We start from the raw sequence: 19,324 nt of genomic DNA, 5'->3' as shown, positions 1-19,324 counted from the left end.
TTGGTGCGGCACTCCATGCCAGTCTATCCTGTACAAGGCACTTCACCTCTGAATAACTACCGTTACTTACATCTATGTGAACCTAATTAAATTTTCAAAAGATTATGCCAATTTACAATTTTTACTCTCCATAATCCCCGGCCCTCTCCATTACCAAACTGGCATTTCCTTCATGATAGGAAGACCACGGAAACGTGTGCAACAAATTACTCTCTGACGAAAAAGGCGAATCGCATAATGCTTGAATGAAGGAAAGCAGAACAAGAAAGAGAAAAAAAGAAACATATTCTGTCGATTACGATGGTGATGATGATACGGAAGGAATGGAAGAAACAATACTTTGGGGGCATATTGCCTTGTACCTTGAAGGAAATTTTAGAAAAGATTCGAAAATACGCACCGTTTTCAGCAGACGTTACACCTGTCATGATGGGCACCTTGTTAAATCGGCCTTCGTTGAGTGCTCGAATCGGTGATTCTGTTATGAAAGCTCCATCTATGTCTGGCTCCACAGTGGGGGCCCAAACCATGTAGGCTAGCAGAAGTTTTTGCTGAAAATATAAAATAATTGAGGTACCACTGTTACTACGTCAACTGTCAGGCGTATTTGAAGTACTGTTTCTGTAATTAGTGACAGCAGAGAAGTAGCACAATTATTTGCGTAAACAAGTGGTGCGTGGAGCAGAATATGACTTACTTCATCTGACTTGAGCAGGTTCTCGTCCACCAGAAGGTCGGTGGCGTTGACGGACTGCAGGAACTCCACCAGCTGCTGGGAGTCTTCCGTTTCGTAGCCAAGGACGGCACCCAGCCTGAAAGCGTGGTAGCGCGGCTCCTGAACCACGGTCATCCTGGCGATAAAGGAGCCGCTCTGGTCCACCAGTCGGGAGAATAGTCCTGTAACAAAGTTGTACAGTGTTCCCGTTTCGTGATGGCAATATCTAGTGCACTCTTTACATATGTAGTATGCTAAACACTGAATAACAGATTTATTCGGGGAAGGAAAGAGAACTATAAATAAAAACAGCCTAAATGGAAAAATGTGTCATTAACTTAATGAATTTATGGCTGCGGTATCCACTATGTAAAAGATTAATAATGCTCACTGACAAGCAGTCATGGACAGGAAACGGTGACAAACTGGAGTATTGGCATCCCACACGCGATTACGCAACGTTTTAAGTGAGTACGCCAACGCTGACGTGGAAGGCAGTTGTTAAGTTATCTAAAAGTATATACCAAATTTCACTTGGTTGACGAGAAGTTGAAATAAAACACATACCCTTACGTTCGCAGTAATCTGAATGAGAAGCTCCGGACATAGTATGAAAACTACCAACAGAATATGACAGAACCACCTAGGATCACTGTTGTTACGCCTTGTTATATGGCTGAGAGTGCTACAGCAGTCCTACAAACATCATGGACGGTCCACGATGATATAACCCCATTCTGGCATTTTTACCATGTCCCCACGTGAACCCATCACCATGCACTGATTCCATAGAATTGTCTTGCACATTCATATCACTTCGCCGTTGTGACTTACGTCAACGGTGGAGGGTTTCATGACCACCTGGTAGCGCTAACCATGCGTCAGCATGCGCTACCTAATTGTTCAAAAACATCACGCATAAAAAAGTGGATTTATCCGGGACTCGCACCTATGATTCTGTTGGTGACGGAGGGAAGGGATCAAATATTTTGGATAGCCCATGTGCTGGGAACCATTTGTATACCCAATAAAGGAACCGCCTCACAAGTAACTATCCGACAACACTGGGTCAAAATTTGTATATTATACATTTCCACCAAGTCAGGAAAATGGAGCACATCGCTTGGTTGTTGTTTTTTTTTTTTTTTTGTTTTTTCATTTTCATTTTAAAGTGAGGCACCATTTCGTTCACGGGCTGTTCCTGAGATTTTTGGGTATCAAAACCTAGAGGCGGATTCCAACACGGCAACGCACAGTAAATGGCTGATGTTTTTAAGATAAGTTCCAAAGATCCCGATTTAGAATAATCTTGAAAACTTTGTTGTTGACTATATCCCTTTCCGAGACACTCATGTTCAAAGTTAGCCTACTTTACACGTAAAATACGCGTGCAAAATCCAGTGTGGGGCAAAGTCTAAATAATAAGTAACGGCAGCAAACTGTCCAAATTGTAATGGTACATTCTCTAGGCATTTATCTAAAAGTGCCATTTTCCCGATTTCACAAATCTTTATCTGTTATCGAGAAACACTCCAAAAACATTTTTTTGGGTATGAAAACTCAGTTTCGATTTCCAAGACGGCTATGCAAATCAAATGGCTGTAATTTTACGATATATTCCTATCATCCCGATCTGAAAATCCTTCAAAATTTGTCATATATCTTCATTCGTTTCCGAGATTTGCAGGTCCAAAATTACCGTACTTGAACACGTAAAATACGCACTTAAAATCCAGCGTAAGGCGTAAACGTAGTTCGTAAAATAACATAGCACAGAGATATATGCTCCATAGTATCTCCATTATCATCAGAAGGTTTGTAGGAATTCTATGTTGTTGCTATACTGAAGTTCATGAAAAACTTTTGTGGACATTAAGTACGGCCTGAGATGTATAATTAAATAGTTTCGCGTTATTTCACGTTCATATTAACTTATCATCATTTTACTGACTCATGAAGTTCTTTTCATATGGGTCACATCCTCTGTTGTTGTAAGAAAAAGCTGGGAACCAGCGAATAAATGCTCATATCGGAGGGTAAAAAAGGGGAATATCTCGTGTTTGTTAAAAGACTCTAACTGAAAAGCGGGGTACCAGCTGCCTTATTGTACCTTCCTCTGCACCTTTAAAAATGACCCCAAATGTTTTGGAATGCGAATATACACGCCTTTTTTTATGCTGAGAGAGAAGGAAACAGTGGCATTGGGAAAGAGGCGGAAAAGTAAAAATACTGGAAGATAGTAGACAGTGGTCGTGATGTAGAAAGAGCAAAGAAGTCAATAACAGTGTGAGAGAAAGAGACGTACACAGCAGCAGTGGAACGTAATTCATAGTGAGGCAGTGCTAGTGGGACCGGTGTAAAGAGGATATAGTGGTAGTAGGTGAGGGCAAGTGGTAATAAGAGACAGACTCTATGATAATGACAGCGAGGAAGAGAGAGTTAGTGACAGCGAGTACAGACAGCAGCAGGAGGAAGGAATGAATGAAGTAGTAGCAGTAAGAGAGAGGAGAGAGTATTAGTAGAACAGAACGAAAGAGGCTGTAGCTGAGTGGCAGGGGTCAGAAACAGTGAGAGAGACGCGAAAGATAATGACAGTCATTTGGTCAGAATGAGTGAATGAGGGTGGCATGCGGGAATGAATGGGTAAGAACGATTTACAGCGATGTGTGTTGTGAGCGAGTTACAGTTAGATGAGCTTATGGGATTGAGCAGAGGGTTAGATGTTGAAATGAGTACGAATATGTTCGCATGCCGAACTTTTTGGGAATATTTTTAAAGATGCAGAGGAAGATAGAATGAGGCAGCTGGTACCATACCTTTCAGAGAGAGTTTTTTTAGTAAAAAGGAGCTTATTCGCATTTTTTGTGCTCTGATAGGAGTATTCTTCCGTGTCATTTATACACCGTACACACCTCTACAAAGGAACGAACTTGTTCTTTTAAGGAAAAAAAAAAGTTCAAATGTGTGTGAAATCTTATGGGACTTACCTGCTAAGGTCGTCAGTCCCTAAGCTTACACACTACTTAACCTAAATTATCCTAAGAACAAACACACATACCCATGCCCGAGGGAGGACTCGAACCTCCACCGGGACCAACCACACAGTCCATGACTGCAGCGCCTTAGACCGCTCGGAGTTCTTTTAAGATAGTAGCTAATGCTTTGCACGGAAAGGTAAGTGATACTGTCTTGAAGCAGCTGTAAGTTAATCGTGTTCAGCGACGGGGTTGACTGAGTAGCGGGGGTTACCAACCTGCCGATGTTGGTGACACGAGATGTAGCGAGACTGCCCCGCCCCCAGCGCTCTGTCCGAACAGCATGACTCGCTGGGGGTCTCCGCCGAACCTGGCGATGTTGCTCTGCACCCAGGCTAGCGCCAGCTGCTGGTCCTTGAGGCCCGCGTTGCCAGGGACCACTTCGTCACCAGTGCTAAAGAAACCTGCACCGAGGTAAAGAAAAGTAATAGTTCTATGTTTCTTCACGTGGCACTGCATGCTGCATTTATTACTCTCGTTTTCAGTTGTGCGCGATAAACGTGTAGCAATGCTAACAGAATAATAACGCGGATGATTCATATATATGTTGAGCGCAATGACATCACAAAACGATGAAAGTAAAATAACTTCAAACGAAGAGTTTTTTACTGTGAACCATGGATTAAACAAGCGTTTGGTCTGTCAACACTCATTCTGTAAGTATATCTACAGGGTTTTAGAAGACTGAAATTCTAAAAGTGTCAAGAGGATTAACCTGGGACGGGAGAAGTTTAATAACTCTATTTTTAACGACCGGGTTTTGAAAGCAGAATGTAAAAGCGCCTTCCTAGAAAATGCGGTTAATTTGAATACTATTTTATGAACTAATCGAGCTACTGTTCTGAAATAAGACAAAAAGTAATTAAAATGGAACGGGAACAAGTAAGAAGACCAAAATAGGATAACTGAGCAGGTATATTCGTTGAAATATCTCGTGACAGACATCTCAGTACACGAAAGTAATGATGTGGTTCATAGTATACAAAAATATAAAGTTATAAATTTTACTTGACCGATTTCCTTCATATATATGTGAAGTAAATCGGTCAAGAACTATTCGAGGTTTTTGGTAACAACGATAGAACACCACTTGTCTTTATCTTGTAGTATACATCTCGCGTTTCTCGCGTTTGCTCATAGTCAACTCTTCCCATCTATTCTGGAATATCGGACGGAATAATTAACACCTGAGGACTATTGGTCCTGTCACTACTCTCTGATGCGCTTAGCTTAGATTCAGTTGTGTCCACATACCGAGAGGTCCGAGGCGATAGTTGATGGTGACGAATATGACGTCGTACGAGATGAAGAAGTCGGGGCCGTAGTCGTAGTCGGAGCCGCTGCCACGTACAAACCCTCCGCCGTGCACCCAGAAGAGCACGGGCAGCCCTGCCCCCTCTTGAGGCACGCCTGGCACGAAGACGTTCAGGTAGAGGCAGTCCTCAGAGCCGCTGCCGTCTTCCTGCACGCAGTCGCTGCCGTACTCTGTGGCGTTCAGGACGCCCTCCCATCTTTCTGCTGGCTGCGGTGCCTGTACAAAGCATATTCTTAGTCTCACATTGGCTTCGAAACCACTCAGTACGAGAGACGCAGGGAAATTTCCCAGCCTGGCGTATTCAACACAAGATTCAAGAGCTCCTGTCCCACACTGAAGTCTGTGTCATGCAGATGGAGTTCCACAGTAATTTTGCTTGGCGCCGATAACTGTTGGCTATCTGGCTGTGAGGACGACCGTCTCGCATGTTAGGGCTGTCACTCAGTTTTAGGTAGGCAGAACAATCAACTCGTAAAGGTAATGTCCTAGATCTCCTAGCAACAAATATACTTAGGAAAATAATTTTGCTTTTCTAGAGTCACAAGATATTAAGTGCATAGTATCTGAGTGGTCAAATCAAATATTCAGTACTGAGAACGAAAATGTAGAGCGCAAATGGTAAAGCGTGTTTAAATATGCCTTCGAAAAGAATGTGCCAAGATTTGTAGGAAGGGATGGGGATGACTCATAGCAGTTTAGCAGCCATGTTATAAAACTAGTACGTAGACAAAGACAGGTCCATCACAGACTTGTGAGAAGTCAGAACCTTGCGTAAAAAACTAAAGCTGAACGAAGCAAAAATGAGCGTAAGGAGAGCAATGACTCTGAACATAAAATGTTACCAACCAAACTTACTAAAAGCTCTAAGAGCTAATATCGGTAAGCGGTTCAAGATCATCTATTCATTGGCCATACGGGCACTGAAATGAACTGCAACTCAGAGAAGACTGATATACTGAATTTCGAGAGTACCTAGCAAATGGAAAAATGCGCAGGTCGTTTCCGTATTCAAGAAAGGCCGTGCGATTAATGTACATCACTATATGCCTATATCACAGACGTCAATATGTAGCAGAATTATGAAACGTTTCGTGCTCAAGAACTATGACGTGGAGAAAGAAAATCTCTTTCTATAAAAATCAACGTGGATTCCTCAAACACAGATATTGCGAAACTCATCTTGCTCTGTTCCTCCGCGGGATCCATAACGCAGTGGATAACGATGCTTAGTTTGATGCCGTGCTCCTGGAATCCGTGAAGGCATTTGGCAGTACCCCGCACTGCCGTTTAGTGAGAAATAGTACCAGCTTACCGTGTATCAGACTGTATTTCAGAATCGATTCAGGATTTCCTTGGATATAGAAAACGCGCCACTCCAAAAGAACAAACTAGGCAGCTATAAAGATAAGTTCAGGATAACCACGAGGAAAATGTAAATTATCTAGTAGAAAACGTCGAAAGTTTCGTAAGGGTGTTCACAGATGCTGCGGTTGTCTGTAAGAAGGTAGCGACGCCAGGAGAAACTGGAGAGGATTGATGAATGGTGCAGTGAGTCTACCACTGCACAGGTATACTACTGACGACAAATGTTGGTAAACAGTATGTAGCATAATTCAAGGAGCACCATCTCGAGAGAGATTTAGTGAAATGACCACATAAAACAAATGATATGAAAAGCAGATGTCAGAGTGAGATTCACAGACAAAAATTTAAGGAACTGTCATTCATCCATGAAAGAAGTGGCTTGAGAAATATTTGTTTGAGCGATCCTTCATTATTTCTCATGAGTCTCGGACTTTTAGCACATACGGTTAATGGAAGGAATAGTGAAGGGCCAACGACGAGCGGCGAGTTTCGCCATGGGATTGTTTAGTTGACGCGAGAGAGTTGCAGGGATGCTCAACGAAGGGAAACATTGACTATTGAAACTGCGAGACGTGGACACAGGAAGAGTCATACAATGGATTAATTCTTCCCAGATACGTCTCGAAAAATGACCACAACGAAAAAAACGTACCAGACTTGGGAAGAGGCGAACAGTTAGTGGTATCAGAAGTACTCTCCGCCAAACACCTTCAGATGGTTTACGGAATATTTATGTACACCAGTGATTCCCAATCTTTCTACGACCATTACCATTAATCAATATTAGATGTCACCCAGCCCCTACAACAAATTTGTGGAATTAATTGTATATCAGACTGTAAATAATTAGCATTCCTCTTTCTGGGCCCCTGTTCCAGTTGTCCGTCTCTGCGGATGTTGCCACTGTGTAGCTAGAGACGCTTTTTTCATATTTATTTCAGTAAACCACCACTGCATTTCGTAAGCCACGTAACAAGTTCATTCAGTTCTTCACTTTTGTGTTCATTGCTACCTTAGTAAAATGTCATGTTCACACTCGTAACTTGGGTACGGAATCGTTGTTCCTAAGCGTTCTTCCAATGATATTGGTACTAACCAGCCACCTTTAACTGAAATGATACCAATTGTCTTTCAAAGAAATCTGTTAGGAGAGTGTTGCCTTTCTAAAGTTCGATATATTGTGCTCTCGGGGAGTTTAGTGTCCAGGGGATTATGGTAAACTATTCATGATTCTCTTCGAACCATACACATGTACTGCGAGCTACGCGACACGTTGAATTCCGATTTTCTATGTTTTCTTTGCGGAGATTCACCAAGTGTTAGATCAATACAACAAAAATCAAAGTGATAACCGTATATTGAATGTTACTGTAGGTCATTGTTTCCGCTGTGGAACTGTATGTTTCAGTGAAATTATAGCTGATGAAATAATGCTCGCTTTCAGTCGGCTACTAAAATCACTCTGACATTTAGACATATTTTGAACAAAGGAACTTTAATCCACCTAAACCGTTGGCTTTTGTGAGTAAATCAAGCAAATGAACTAGTAGGACTCCTTACTACCCATGACTCAGTGCAGTTTCTATTTTGCAAATAACTTATTAATGAAACTTCCTAGCAGATTAAAACTGTGTACCGGACCGAGATTCGAACTCGGGACCTTTGCCTTTCGCGAGCAAGTGTTCTACCAACTGAGCTACCCAAGCACGACTCAGGCCCAGTCATCACAGCTTTACTTCTGCCACTACCTCGTCTGCTACATTCCAAACTTTACAGAAGCTCTCCTGCTAACCTTGCAGAACTAGTACACGTGAAAGCAGTTTGGAATGTAGGAGACGAGGTACTGGCAGAAGTAACGCTGTGAGGACGGGGCGTGAGTCATGCTTAGGTAGCTCAGATGGTAGAACACGTGCTCACGAAAGGCAAAGTTCCCGAGTTCGAGTCTCGGTCCAGTACACAGTTTTAACCTGCCAGGAAGTTTCATATCAGCTCACACTCCGCGGCAGAGTGAAAATATCATTCTGGAACTTATTAATAGTTTGTACAGAAATACATGGATACTCTGCAAATCACATTTAAGTGCCTGGCCGAGGATTCATCGAACCACCTTCACAATTCTCTATTACTCCAATCTCGTACTGCGCGCGGAAAGATTGAACGCCTATACCTTTCCGCAGGAGCTCTGAATTCCCCTATTTTATCGTGGTGATCGTTCCTCCCCATGTAGGTCGGTGTCAACAAAATATTTTCGCATTCGGAGGAGAAAGTTGGTGATTGAAATTTCGTGAGAAGATTCCGTCGCAACGAAAAACGCCTTACTTTTAATGTTTTCCATCACAAATTCTGTATCATTCTGTGACACTCCCACATTCCGCGATAATACAAAACGTGCTGCCTTTCTTTGAACTTTTTCGATGTACTTAGTCAGTCCTATCTGGTAAGGGTCCCACTACGCGCAGCAATATTCTAAAAGACGACGGACAAGCCTAGTGTAGGCAGTCTCCTTAGCAGATCTGTCACATTTTCTAAGTGTCCTGCCAATAAAACGCAGTCTGGTTAGCCTTCCCCACAACATCTTCTATTTGTTCCTTCCAATTGCAGCTGTTCGTAATTGTAATACCTAGGTATTTAGTTGAATTTACGGCTTTTAGATTAGACTGATTTATCGTGTAACCGAAGTTTAACGAGTTCCTTTTAGCACCCATGTGCATGACCTCACACTTTTCGCTTAAGTTCCAGACTACAAAACTTAGGCTTAAGGTTCGATCCCGAGCTGATCCTATAATTTCCTCTCTTCTTATCGCTTCTTTCGCCCATAACAATGACAATAACGCCAAGTTGTTTTGTATTTTGGAGTACGTGTTCAGATGTAGATCCTCCCCTCTAACTGGCTGCACAAGTCTGTTCAGAGATGGGAGGAAGTCAAGGACACACCTCCACGCCTAGTAAAGTACTGCAGTGGTGAACCCATTCCTCTCCCGTGCCAACCTCTTTATCTCAGAGTAGAACTTGAAACCTGCGTCCTCATTTATTTACTGGATGACTGAAAGGAGAGATCGCATTACTGTTTTGCACTGTGAAACGGTTCCGGAAGACCGAATTCAGTATTAACCTCTTCTCTGTGATATCTTTCGTTTCGTAGGTGTATGGTCATTGAGTGACTGAACGAATGATTCAGCTTGCTTACACATTTTACGTTAGACCAAAACCTGTTAGAGTTTTAACCAAATTTCACTTCCAGAGTCTTTGAACGCTTCTCTCGCTAATCTCCTTATGATCTCTTTCGCTTTGTTTAACTTTTGTTTGTTTGCTATGTTTTCACTTCCGTTGAGTCTCTAATGAAGATCTCTTTCTTTCGTAGCAGCTTTCCACTCCAGGTATTAAACCACGATAGGTCTTTTCCCATCCCTTAAGATCTTGCTCCAAACATACTTGTCTAAAGCGTATTGAAAGATGCGCTGCCTTACGATCGTCCAATGCCGATCTTTCCTTGTACACAACTGCAACGTCAGCCAGCACACAACCTTAAAGTGCTGCTGATTTTGTCTGATTACACAGGCCAACGATGGAAAACCTTACTTGCTGAAAATACCTAATTGTTATGTTTTTTAGTTTGGGAAATCCAAATATGATACTTAAAAAACTTTATCACCCACCATTTCTTCAAATTTTACAGTTAAATTTATAAAATTAAGCAACTTTTTAAAGAATTTAACACCTTTTATATAGTTGAAATAATTTAAAATGTAGGTGTAATGAATGTAGATAACGTTGGTAGCTCTGCTGGAAAACATTTGCTGGCAAAAAAAAGGTCGATTCTACTTTTGTGTTAACAGATGGTGTTTTGTTTATGTCAACCTAACCTCACTTTCCCGTTTCCTGTTCATGTGCTCAGTACAATGTCTAATCGTTGTTGTAAAAATTCTGCTGACAGTTTTTGTTATATTTGTGGTGAATTTGTGATTCAAAAACATCAAAGAAACATTACAGGCTTTGTGAAAAAGGTTTATCTATCATACTTTGGATCTAAACTTGGTGATCAAAATAAATCTTGGTCGCCGCATAAGGTTTGTTATGTTTGTGTTGAAGATCTGAGTAAGTAGTCCTAAAAGGAGAAAAAAGCCTTCAGATTTGTTGTTCCTATGATATGGAGGGAGCCAAGAAATCATTCTGATGATTTCTACTTTTGTAGTATTAATATTACCGGCTATAATTCGAATAACAAGAAGGTAATAAGCTACCTTAACCTTCCGCGCGCCATCCGACCGTGGGACATGGTTTAGATTTGTCGGTTCCTGAACCACCAGATGATTTAAATTTTATTCCAACCGAAGTATTTTCTGGTCTACAATGTGATTTAGATAAACCAGATAATGATGAATTCAATTTTAACACAAAACGGCTAGAGCCCAAATTGCTTACTCAGGCCGAGATTAACGATTTGGTTACGGATCTGGGCTTAACGAAAGAAAAAGCTGAATTGCTTGGCTCTAGATTAAAAGAAAGGAACTTATTGGCAGCTGGAACCAGCGTATACATGTATAGAAAGACGTTTTTTCAACAAGAAGGTAATATAGTGTACTGCTCAGACGTTCCCAGTCTGATGAGTGAGTGTGGTATTGAATACAAAATGAAAGACTGGATGCTGTTTATTGATTCATCCAAAACTAGTTTAAAGGCTGTTTACACAATGGTAACATGTATGCATCTATACCTGTTGGACATTCTGTATACATGAAAGAAAGCAACAAAAACCTAGAAATAGGCTATTATGCTCATGGTTGGGTGATATGTGGCGATCTAAAAGTAACATGCATGTTCCTTGGTCAGCAAGGTGGCTTTACCAAATTTCCGTGTTTCTTATGAGAATACGACAGTAAGGCTAGGGATCAACACTGGTGCAGAAAGAACTGGCCTATAAGAGAGTCTTTAAAACCTGGTGAGAAGAACATTCTACGCAAAAAATTTGTAGATCCAAAAAACGTATTCCTACCACCTCTACATATAAAGTTAGGCTTAATGAAACAGTTTTTAAAGGTTTGCCTAAACATGGACCATGTTTTAAGTATCTCTGCCAAAAGTTTCAACACCTTTCAGAAGCTAAACTAAGAGAAGGCGTCTTTGTCGGACCTGACATTAGAAAACTGATGTTAACTTTGAATCCAAAACGACCTTAAACGTGAAAGAAGCATGGGTATCATTCAAGTAAGTCGTTACAAAGTTCTTAGGACATGGAAAAGACCCAGAATATGTTTCCATCATAGCTACAATGTTAAAGAAGTTTACAACTTTATGATGTTTAAAGAGCGTGAAAGTTCACTTTCTGAACAGTCATTTTGATTACTTCCAGGACGATATAGGAGGAGATGTTACTGAGAAACAAGTAGAGTGTTTTCATCAGGACATTAAAGTGATGGAAAAACGCTGCCAAGGCTGCTGGACCACCAGCAGGACGGGGACTATTGTTGATCACTGCACCGAGAAGTTCAGCAAGCTACTCATCGTAGAAAAAGCTACACAAGAAGCTTCAAACAAAAAAGAGAAAGAAAATACAAACCAATTCCAGCTAACAAGTGAAACCTCTATTAACACATATAATTGTTTTAAGTAGCTTATTGTAAATACAAACCATGCTTATGTTGTAATAAAACGTTTTGTTAATTTCCACGTTTACCCTATACCCTAAGATTTTTATACTACGTAGTAAAAAGTATAGTGCTCGAAAACTATGGGTGATACAAAAAAGCTAAGGCTACATTTGGATTCCGCTCATAAAAATCTATAATGATCAACTATCAAAGTATAAAATGTTTTTCAAAAAACTTTTCGTTGGCCTGTGTTATTTGTGAAAACTGAGAATGACCTGTTACGCTTTCTTGGTGCACATTACCCTTTTGCGGTCATGCGGGATGTCGCCGAGAAATACAGACTCGGTACATATGAGCTGCTGTCAAACATTGATAAATTCGTAATTTCTTGAGTAAATATAATTTTGTGTGGCATATTTGATATTTCTGCTTTCTATCCGCTGTCTTCATTTTAAATACTAGACGGAACCACGAGAAATTGAATAAATGATTGGGCCCCACTCAATGACGTTATTTATAACCAGAACCTCCCAAACTTTCTGATAGATATTCCACGAGGGTCAGACATTGAAAATCACTATAAGTAGGACGCATGTCTGTTCTTACTAACCCAAAAGTTTGTGTTAAGCTTTGTTAATCAATTTCTCTGCAGTCTCTTTTGTAGTGAGAGAGTAGCAGCCTGTGTGCGCAACGGTCTCTAAATGGTAACATAAAATCAAGGTTTATTTTTGTCGTCTTTTATTGCTTCTCTTAGTACTTGTTTATCTAGAGCTCAGTTTACAATATATTTCAGCTTTAAACGTAATATTGTTGGACATTTGCCGGATCTGGAATAAATGTGGGCATATTGTTGGGGTTGGGTTGTTTGGGGAAGGCGACCATACAGCAAGGTCACCGATCTCATCGGATTAGGGAAGGACGGAGAAGAATGGAGACCGTGCCCTTTCAAAGGAACCATCCCGGCATTTGCCTGGAGCGATTTAGGGAAATCACGGAAAACCTAAATCAGGGTGGCTGGAGGCGGAATTGAACCGTCGTCCTCCCGAATGCGAGTCCAGTGTGCGCATATTGTCTTTTAAGTAAGTTGATAGCATTGTCACCCAACGAAATACTCTTAGTTGTCCTATTTACTGACAATTGTTCTTGTAACAGCAATATGGTAATAATCCCTTCCTCATTTGTTACTCCGTCGAAAAGATCGTGTCTAGGAGGTCTAAATTTTTACTTTCCCGTCATCGTTGTTAGAGTACCCGTAGTTGTTCGAGACTTTTATCACATAATAGGAATAAGATACAGGAATTCATCGCATCAACGGTTTATCTCAACATATGGTTACACTATTCCTATTACATAAAATATATCACATGAAGAGTTATCACTTGTCCCTTTCGTCATACACAGTATGATATATTATGTGCGTATTATTTATTTATTTATTTATTTTTGGCAAATTTTCCCTAAAAGGAAATCGTTAAGCTTATGACTTTGAAGGCTTGTTCTTCTTGTCCTTCCAGTACTCCTTCATTCTCTTGGAGAGGGCCTCTTTTCTCTCCTCAGACCATTCTTGTTTGGTCCGCTGTTTTAGCACTTCTGACTTTACTTCCCAATTGTCAATGTGTTTTCGGAAGGTGCTTCTGTCTGTGGTGTTTGTGGTGCCAATTGCTTGTAGGTCTTTTCGGACTCCTTCCATCAAGGGTGTCGAGACTTTAAGTGTCTTGATGTGTTCTAGAATTTTCTTGGTGAGTCTTGTTTCAGGGAGTCTATCTAAATGTCCGTAGAATTTAAGGCGCCTTTTTCTCATATCGTTCTCGATGTTCGAATATGCTTCTACTGTTGAGTTCTTCTGTAGTCTGTAGCCATCTGGTGTGGGGCTTCCTCCTAAAATTTTCCTCATGATTTTGCGTTCTTCTTTTTTGATTTCTTCAATTTTGATTTTCCTGTTGAGTGCTAGTGTTTCGCTGGCATACAGTACGGCGGGTTTGATCACTGTGTTATAGTGTCTGATCTTGGTATTTCTGGAAATGCATTGTTTGTTGTAGACGTTTCGTACCATGCCTAGTGATTTCCGTGTCTTCTGTTGTCTGTCTTCGTAAGCCAGTTTCTCTGTTCCGGTCGTTTCGATGATTTCGCCTAGGTATCTGAAGTGTGTGACCCCTTTAATTTTGCCGTACTTGGTTGTGATGTCGTCGCCTTCTCTTGTTAGGACTTGCGTTTTTTCAAAAGAGATTTGTAGGCCGACTTTCTCGGCGCATTCTTTCAGGATTTCGATCTGTGTTTTTGCTGATGTTGGGTCATAGGTCAGTAGCGCTAGGTCGTCTGCGAATGCTAGGTAAGGGATTTCCAGTCTTTTCCTTCCTAATGTGACTGGTCTCCAGGTGTTTTGTCTCCTGACTTCAGCTTCCCATTCGTTCATTACTTTGTCCAGGACGATGTTGAACATCGTATTATTATTATACTAAATTATTGATTCTAGTATGCAACAGTACGAACTGTTAAAATGTCAGAGGAGTACTACGCACGTACCGTATTGTGACGAAAAAGTGAATTATAAAATAATCTCTCACGGGAAATCAGCAGTACTCCTCATGTGACACTGATCGCTGACGTATATGTTTTGCTATTCTTTGCTTCACTTCGCTTTAAAGTTCCTCCTATCCTCTGGAAGATCGTACACACACAATCAATTATTGGTACAATGCGACTTCCATTCTTTATTCTTCCTCTTCTTCTTCTTTTCCTCTGGGCCTGCTTAGGACCACGGCGCTCGTTTTGACTCTTTACACGGACCTTTTGTTTCTTCTTATCACTGAAAGCTTTCATTTTCTGGCTGTGAGCAAGCTTCCTATCATCGGTCCACTTCGGCCGGCTGGTTCTGTGCTCTTTTTGCTGGTAAGGGACACTGGGAATATCCCTTGTAGAGTGTAAAGCAATTTGCCGGAACTGGGAGCGATCCTGTATGGTTTCTGGTGGGATTTCAAGTAGCCCCAGGTTTGATTTCCCTGCGATACTAAAGATCCTGACATGCATAGAAGGCCAGTCGCCTTTTCCTGGTTCGTGTGATATGTCCTCTTGGAGACTCTACAGCTGACTGTTGTATCTGATAATGCAGGAGCGATCGTCTTCTCTTATTGGTCGTAGGATTGTCCTTAGAATTTTCCGTACCTTTACCTCTAGTTTCCTGGGTTGACCATTCCCGTTGATCGAGAGGCCCTCAGAGGCGCAGAATACGGAGGGATCTACTTTGCACTGCTGAGTTGCAATACTTGAGTTAAAGGTTCTTGGAAACGGAGTTGTACGTTTCGCTACAGGATTGGTAGACTCTCTCCAACTAGCCACAACTGGTACCTATTGTTAAGTTTTCGCTCCTATCAACTAAGATCCAATTTCCTAAATAAATGACTGCAGGCTACATGAATGGATGTGTCTTCTAATCGAAATGCAGATGGTGTTCCCTTTTGTTAGCAATGAACTCACTTTTTTGTGTATTAATCCTCAAACCGGCCTTCGCAACTGTGTTGTAGAGGTTCTGTAGTTTGTGAGTAGCGTCCTATACATTGTCGTCTAAGATTAGAAGATCATTTGCAAGGGCTAGGCGGGGAACATTGAGATTACCTTTGGTGTATCCAATCTTCATTTCAGCTCTCGATGGTAGCTTGCAAGTCCATTCGCTGTAAACCTTCTCCAGGGTGCAGCTGAAGAGCATGCATCAGGCCCATTGCATTGTCTAACTCCTGTTTGAAAGGTAAAACTCTCAGAGAGCTCACTTCTATGTTTCACTTTTGAGATCATGTTCCTCAGAGCGGCATAGACTATTCTGGTGGTCCTTTCATCTAGGCCCGCTTCTTGTGTCTATCGACACTTGGGTTGCTAGGCAGGAATGTCGTTCGTGATTTGGTAAGTGAGGATGGTCTTCAGGCTTTGCCTTTTCTCCGTACAAGGATCCATTAGCTGATATTCTCCTAGCTGGGAGTCATTTGGTTATGACTATAGTTAGCAGGGCTCAATAAAAAATTTCATAGCTGACTAATACCAGAGATGTGCCTCTTTAGTTGTCGAGATCGGTCTTACTACACGTTTTGTGAAAAGAATGGATCATTCAATTTTATTCTTATTTGGACGTCACTAAACGATTTGATGGTCATACCATCTTCTTCAGTTGAATTCTTTTACATCGTTAAATTTACTCGTGATGTATACATGTGTTGCCTATTTTGCAGGTGGCGCTGTGCCACAGAGGCTGTGCTCCGTCTTGCACTGGCGGAGAAACATTGGCGTTATCTAAAGCACTGTACACTCTTCTACACGCATCTGGAAGCTGTCTTTACTGCTTATCTAGACTTTTTTTCTGTGACATGTTTGTCACTACACGCATTTTAATGTCACAATATTTACAAGTTTTACAGTTCAAAGGCTTTCCTTCAGCAAAGAATCTGGTCACATGGAAAGAGCTGATTCACAGATATAGAATACCAATTGAAGAAGTCCTCAGTCAGATCGTACGGCATATGAACGGCTCTAACATCAGCACACTTTCCCACTGTGTAACTCACCTTGAATCGCAGCTCTCCGAGCGGTGGCACAGCGTACGGGATACCCAGAAAGGCCGTGTAGGACGTGTTGTAGACGCCGGTGGCCGTCTTCCCCTGGAGGGTGCCCTGCTCCACAGTCACCAGCACGTCCTCTGCCTGCACAACATTTAAGGTGAGCACCACCTGTCACCCTGCGTGCAAAGCAGTTATTCGTCCGCTTCACCGACAGAATACTGCAGATGAACTGATATCGTTTAAAGTTTTAATGACGTAAATCTACGGCTTCTGAGTGCAGTAAATCTGAAGCTTTATTCCTTACCTAAGACAGATACTAATATGTACCCTTCTGTGTTTTTGTTATGTCTTCAGTGGGAAAACGTGCTTGCCATAGCTAACCATTCTAATCTATTATGTGCAAGTCTCTTCACGATTACATGACCACTGCTGCCTACATCACTTGAACCCGCTTTTTGCAGTTAACCCGTGGTCTACGTTTACAATGGGCAGTGCGTTGTGTTAGGGGTGCTTAGGGTGGCATCCGTCCGAAGTGGGCGAGGTACACTCGAATGGAGCTGCGCCTCATTCAAACGTTTCGTTGCCAAAAAAACGTGCAAAAACAAAAGTAGATGAACTAGAAAATTTACTCCCATTTTATATAAACATGCAGACTGGTGGCTTGAAAATAAGAAATGTTTTCTCCTGTTACACGTGTCTGTTATCGAACGCTGCAGAACGTCCCTGGACCACAGATGTGGTAACTGACACTTATCACTTAGCTGTCAAAATTAAAAAAAAAAAAAAACCTAAATGGAGAGTACTACACATAAACAGTAGCGTCGAGTTTTCTATGTTTGGAAAAGTCAGTATAAGATGTCAAAGGATACAGCTTACAGAGTAAGGATTAAAAAGTTGGGAATACTGAAGGAAGTGATACAACCTTTCGGCTTTGAAATTTTGCGTTTGACATTTTTTTGGATTCACTAGTACAAGTATTCTATTTTACGCTTGATACTAGTATTTACGAAGACGAAAAGAGAAACAGACATACGTAAAATTTGTACGATATACTTCAGTTGACCTTCATAGGTCAGCTTATGTAAAGGATACGAACCATACATGTTTACTGAGGTTTCCCATGCAAATGTTGCAGTATTGCATATGAACTTTTTTCGTAGCATTAGTATCATATCCTTCAACTGATCTGTATAGGTCAACTGAAGTACAGGATAAAAATTTTACGTTTGTTGTCATTCTTCACCTTCGCTAGTACTACTATCCTATTCTTCTTTTTTGCTTGTGTCCTATGCCTGACGTGCGAAATACAAGTTTTAGATTTATCGCTTTTTTTCGCCTTCGCTAGTAGTAGTATCCCTTTCTTCAGTTGAGCAATAGCGAAGGCGAAAAAACCAACGTGTGTAAATTAGTATTCCGTTGGACTAGGCCCACTGAAATACAGGATACAACCTACATGTTCAACTGACGTGTTTCATGCCAATGTTACGTATGTTGGTTTTTTTTCGTTTCTTGTTTTTCTTTTTTTTATAGCACTGGTATCCTACCTTTTAGCTGACCTACATAGAGCAACTGAAGAATAGGATACTAGAATTTTCTACAGCGAAAAGAGTTATGTGTATAAAATTAAGTTCGAAATATATATAAGTTGGTATAGTTCTACGATCTGTGTTCTCTGTATTACAATACTTTCTTTCTCATTATACGTCTATGTCATTGCAGTGCATCATCTGTGGTAACTTGTGGCGTCATGTTTCAAAGCCGACGTGGTCAACTCGTCGGCTTTGATCAATGACGTCATATATTAATCAGCTGTTTATTTTCGAGCCATAAATAATAAATCGGTTTAATGAAGATGCTTCAAACAATAGTTACGTCCTTAGCAAAGATACACTGTCTAAAGTTCTGTGGGAAGTTTGTACTTCGGGGACATGACGAAACAGATAATTCAGAGAATCCTGCTATTTTTCAGGATTTGGGTAATGTGATGGCAGAACTGGATTCGACTTTGTAGGAATATATTTAAAAAGCCAATAATCGTGTATTTTTGAGGCTTTCCAAAACAATTGAGAATGAACTGTTGCTTTCTACATATGCTGTTTTCCATTTGTTGATTTCTAAACAAATATCACAAACAGATTACGTCGCAGATGAAGTTACTGAAAGGACAGATAGTGTAACATTGTCTCAACTCGTACTTATTGTTCGATATGAATTAAAGGGAGAGCTATATGAAAGGTTCATAACTTCTGTAGCACGCAAAGATCATAAAGCTGAGGAAATAAGTACTGAATTGTTCAACGAACTAAAGAAACTAAAAATTGACGACTTTCCAGAAAAACTGAGTTATAGTGGCGCTCCAGTTAAGAACGGTAGGCAGAATGCGGTGCAGGTAAGAGTGAAATCTATGGAAAGAGAAAATTTTGTACACCGTTATACACAACAATTCAACAATTGTAGAGCACTGTGCAACACAGCACAAAGAGGTCACAATATTTTCAAAGTAATTCCATTTATTCTCTACTTTGTTCTCGAAGTCAGTGAAACTAATTGCCTTACTGGATAATATTGTGAAGAAACGTATTCCAAGAAATGCTGACATAAGAAATAATCTTATGCGCGCTGTGTGAAAACTGTTTTTAGGTATAAGGAGGAAATAGTTGAGTGCCTTAGTAGCAATGAGACTGTAGATAGCATTTATAATTCAATAGCCAGGGAAGCAGTTAACATTGGAAACTTCTCAACAACGAACAAGAGTTTGTATT

At 40.9% G+C, this 19,324-nt stretch overlaps 2 protein-coding genes across 2 annotated transcripts in view; one reads left to right on the top strand and one right to left on the bottom strand.

The window, feature by feature from the left end:
- The window catches only part of LOC124788809, a 334,614-nt gene that overhangs the window by 103,126 nt on the left and 212,164 nt on the right, over window positions 1-19,324 (top strand). The gene's annotated exons all lie outside the window — the stretch shown is intronic.
- LOC124788335 (cholinesterase-like) overlaps window positions 1-19,324 on the bottom strand; it is a 53,054-nt gene that overhangs the window by 26,251 nt on the left and 7,479 nt on the right. The window contains exons 2-6 of the mRNA XM_047255589.1: window positions 16,569-16,703; window positions 5,005-5,281; window positions 3,969-4,154; window positions 698-897; window positions 401-551 (exon numbers count right to left, since the gene is read on the bottom strand). Coding sequence (XP_047111545.1) covers window positions 401-551; window positions 698-897; window positions 3,969-4,154; window positions 5,005-5,281; window positions 16,569-16,703 — 949 coding nt within the window. The remainder of the gene's footprint in view (window positions 1-400; window positions 552-697; window positions 898-3,968; window positions 4,155-5,004; window positions 5,282-16,568; window positions 16,704-19,324) is intronic.

Source organism: Schistocerca piceifrons, chromosome 3, assembly GCF_021461385.2.
Source record: "Schistocerca piceifrons isolate TAMUIC-IGC-003096 chromosome 3, iqSchPice1.1, whole genome shotgun sequence".
Lineage (NCBI taxonomy): Eukaryota > Metazoa > Arthropoda > Insecta > Orthoptera > Acrididae > Schistocerca > Schistocerca piceifrons.
The sequence above is the reverse complement of the archived record's forward strand: the minus strand, read 5'-3'. Positions and strand labels throughout refer to the sequence as shown.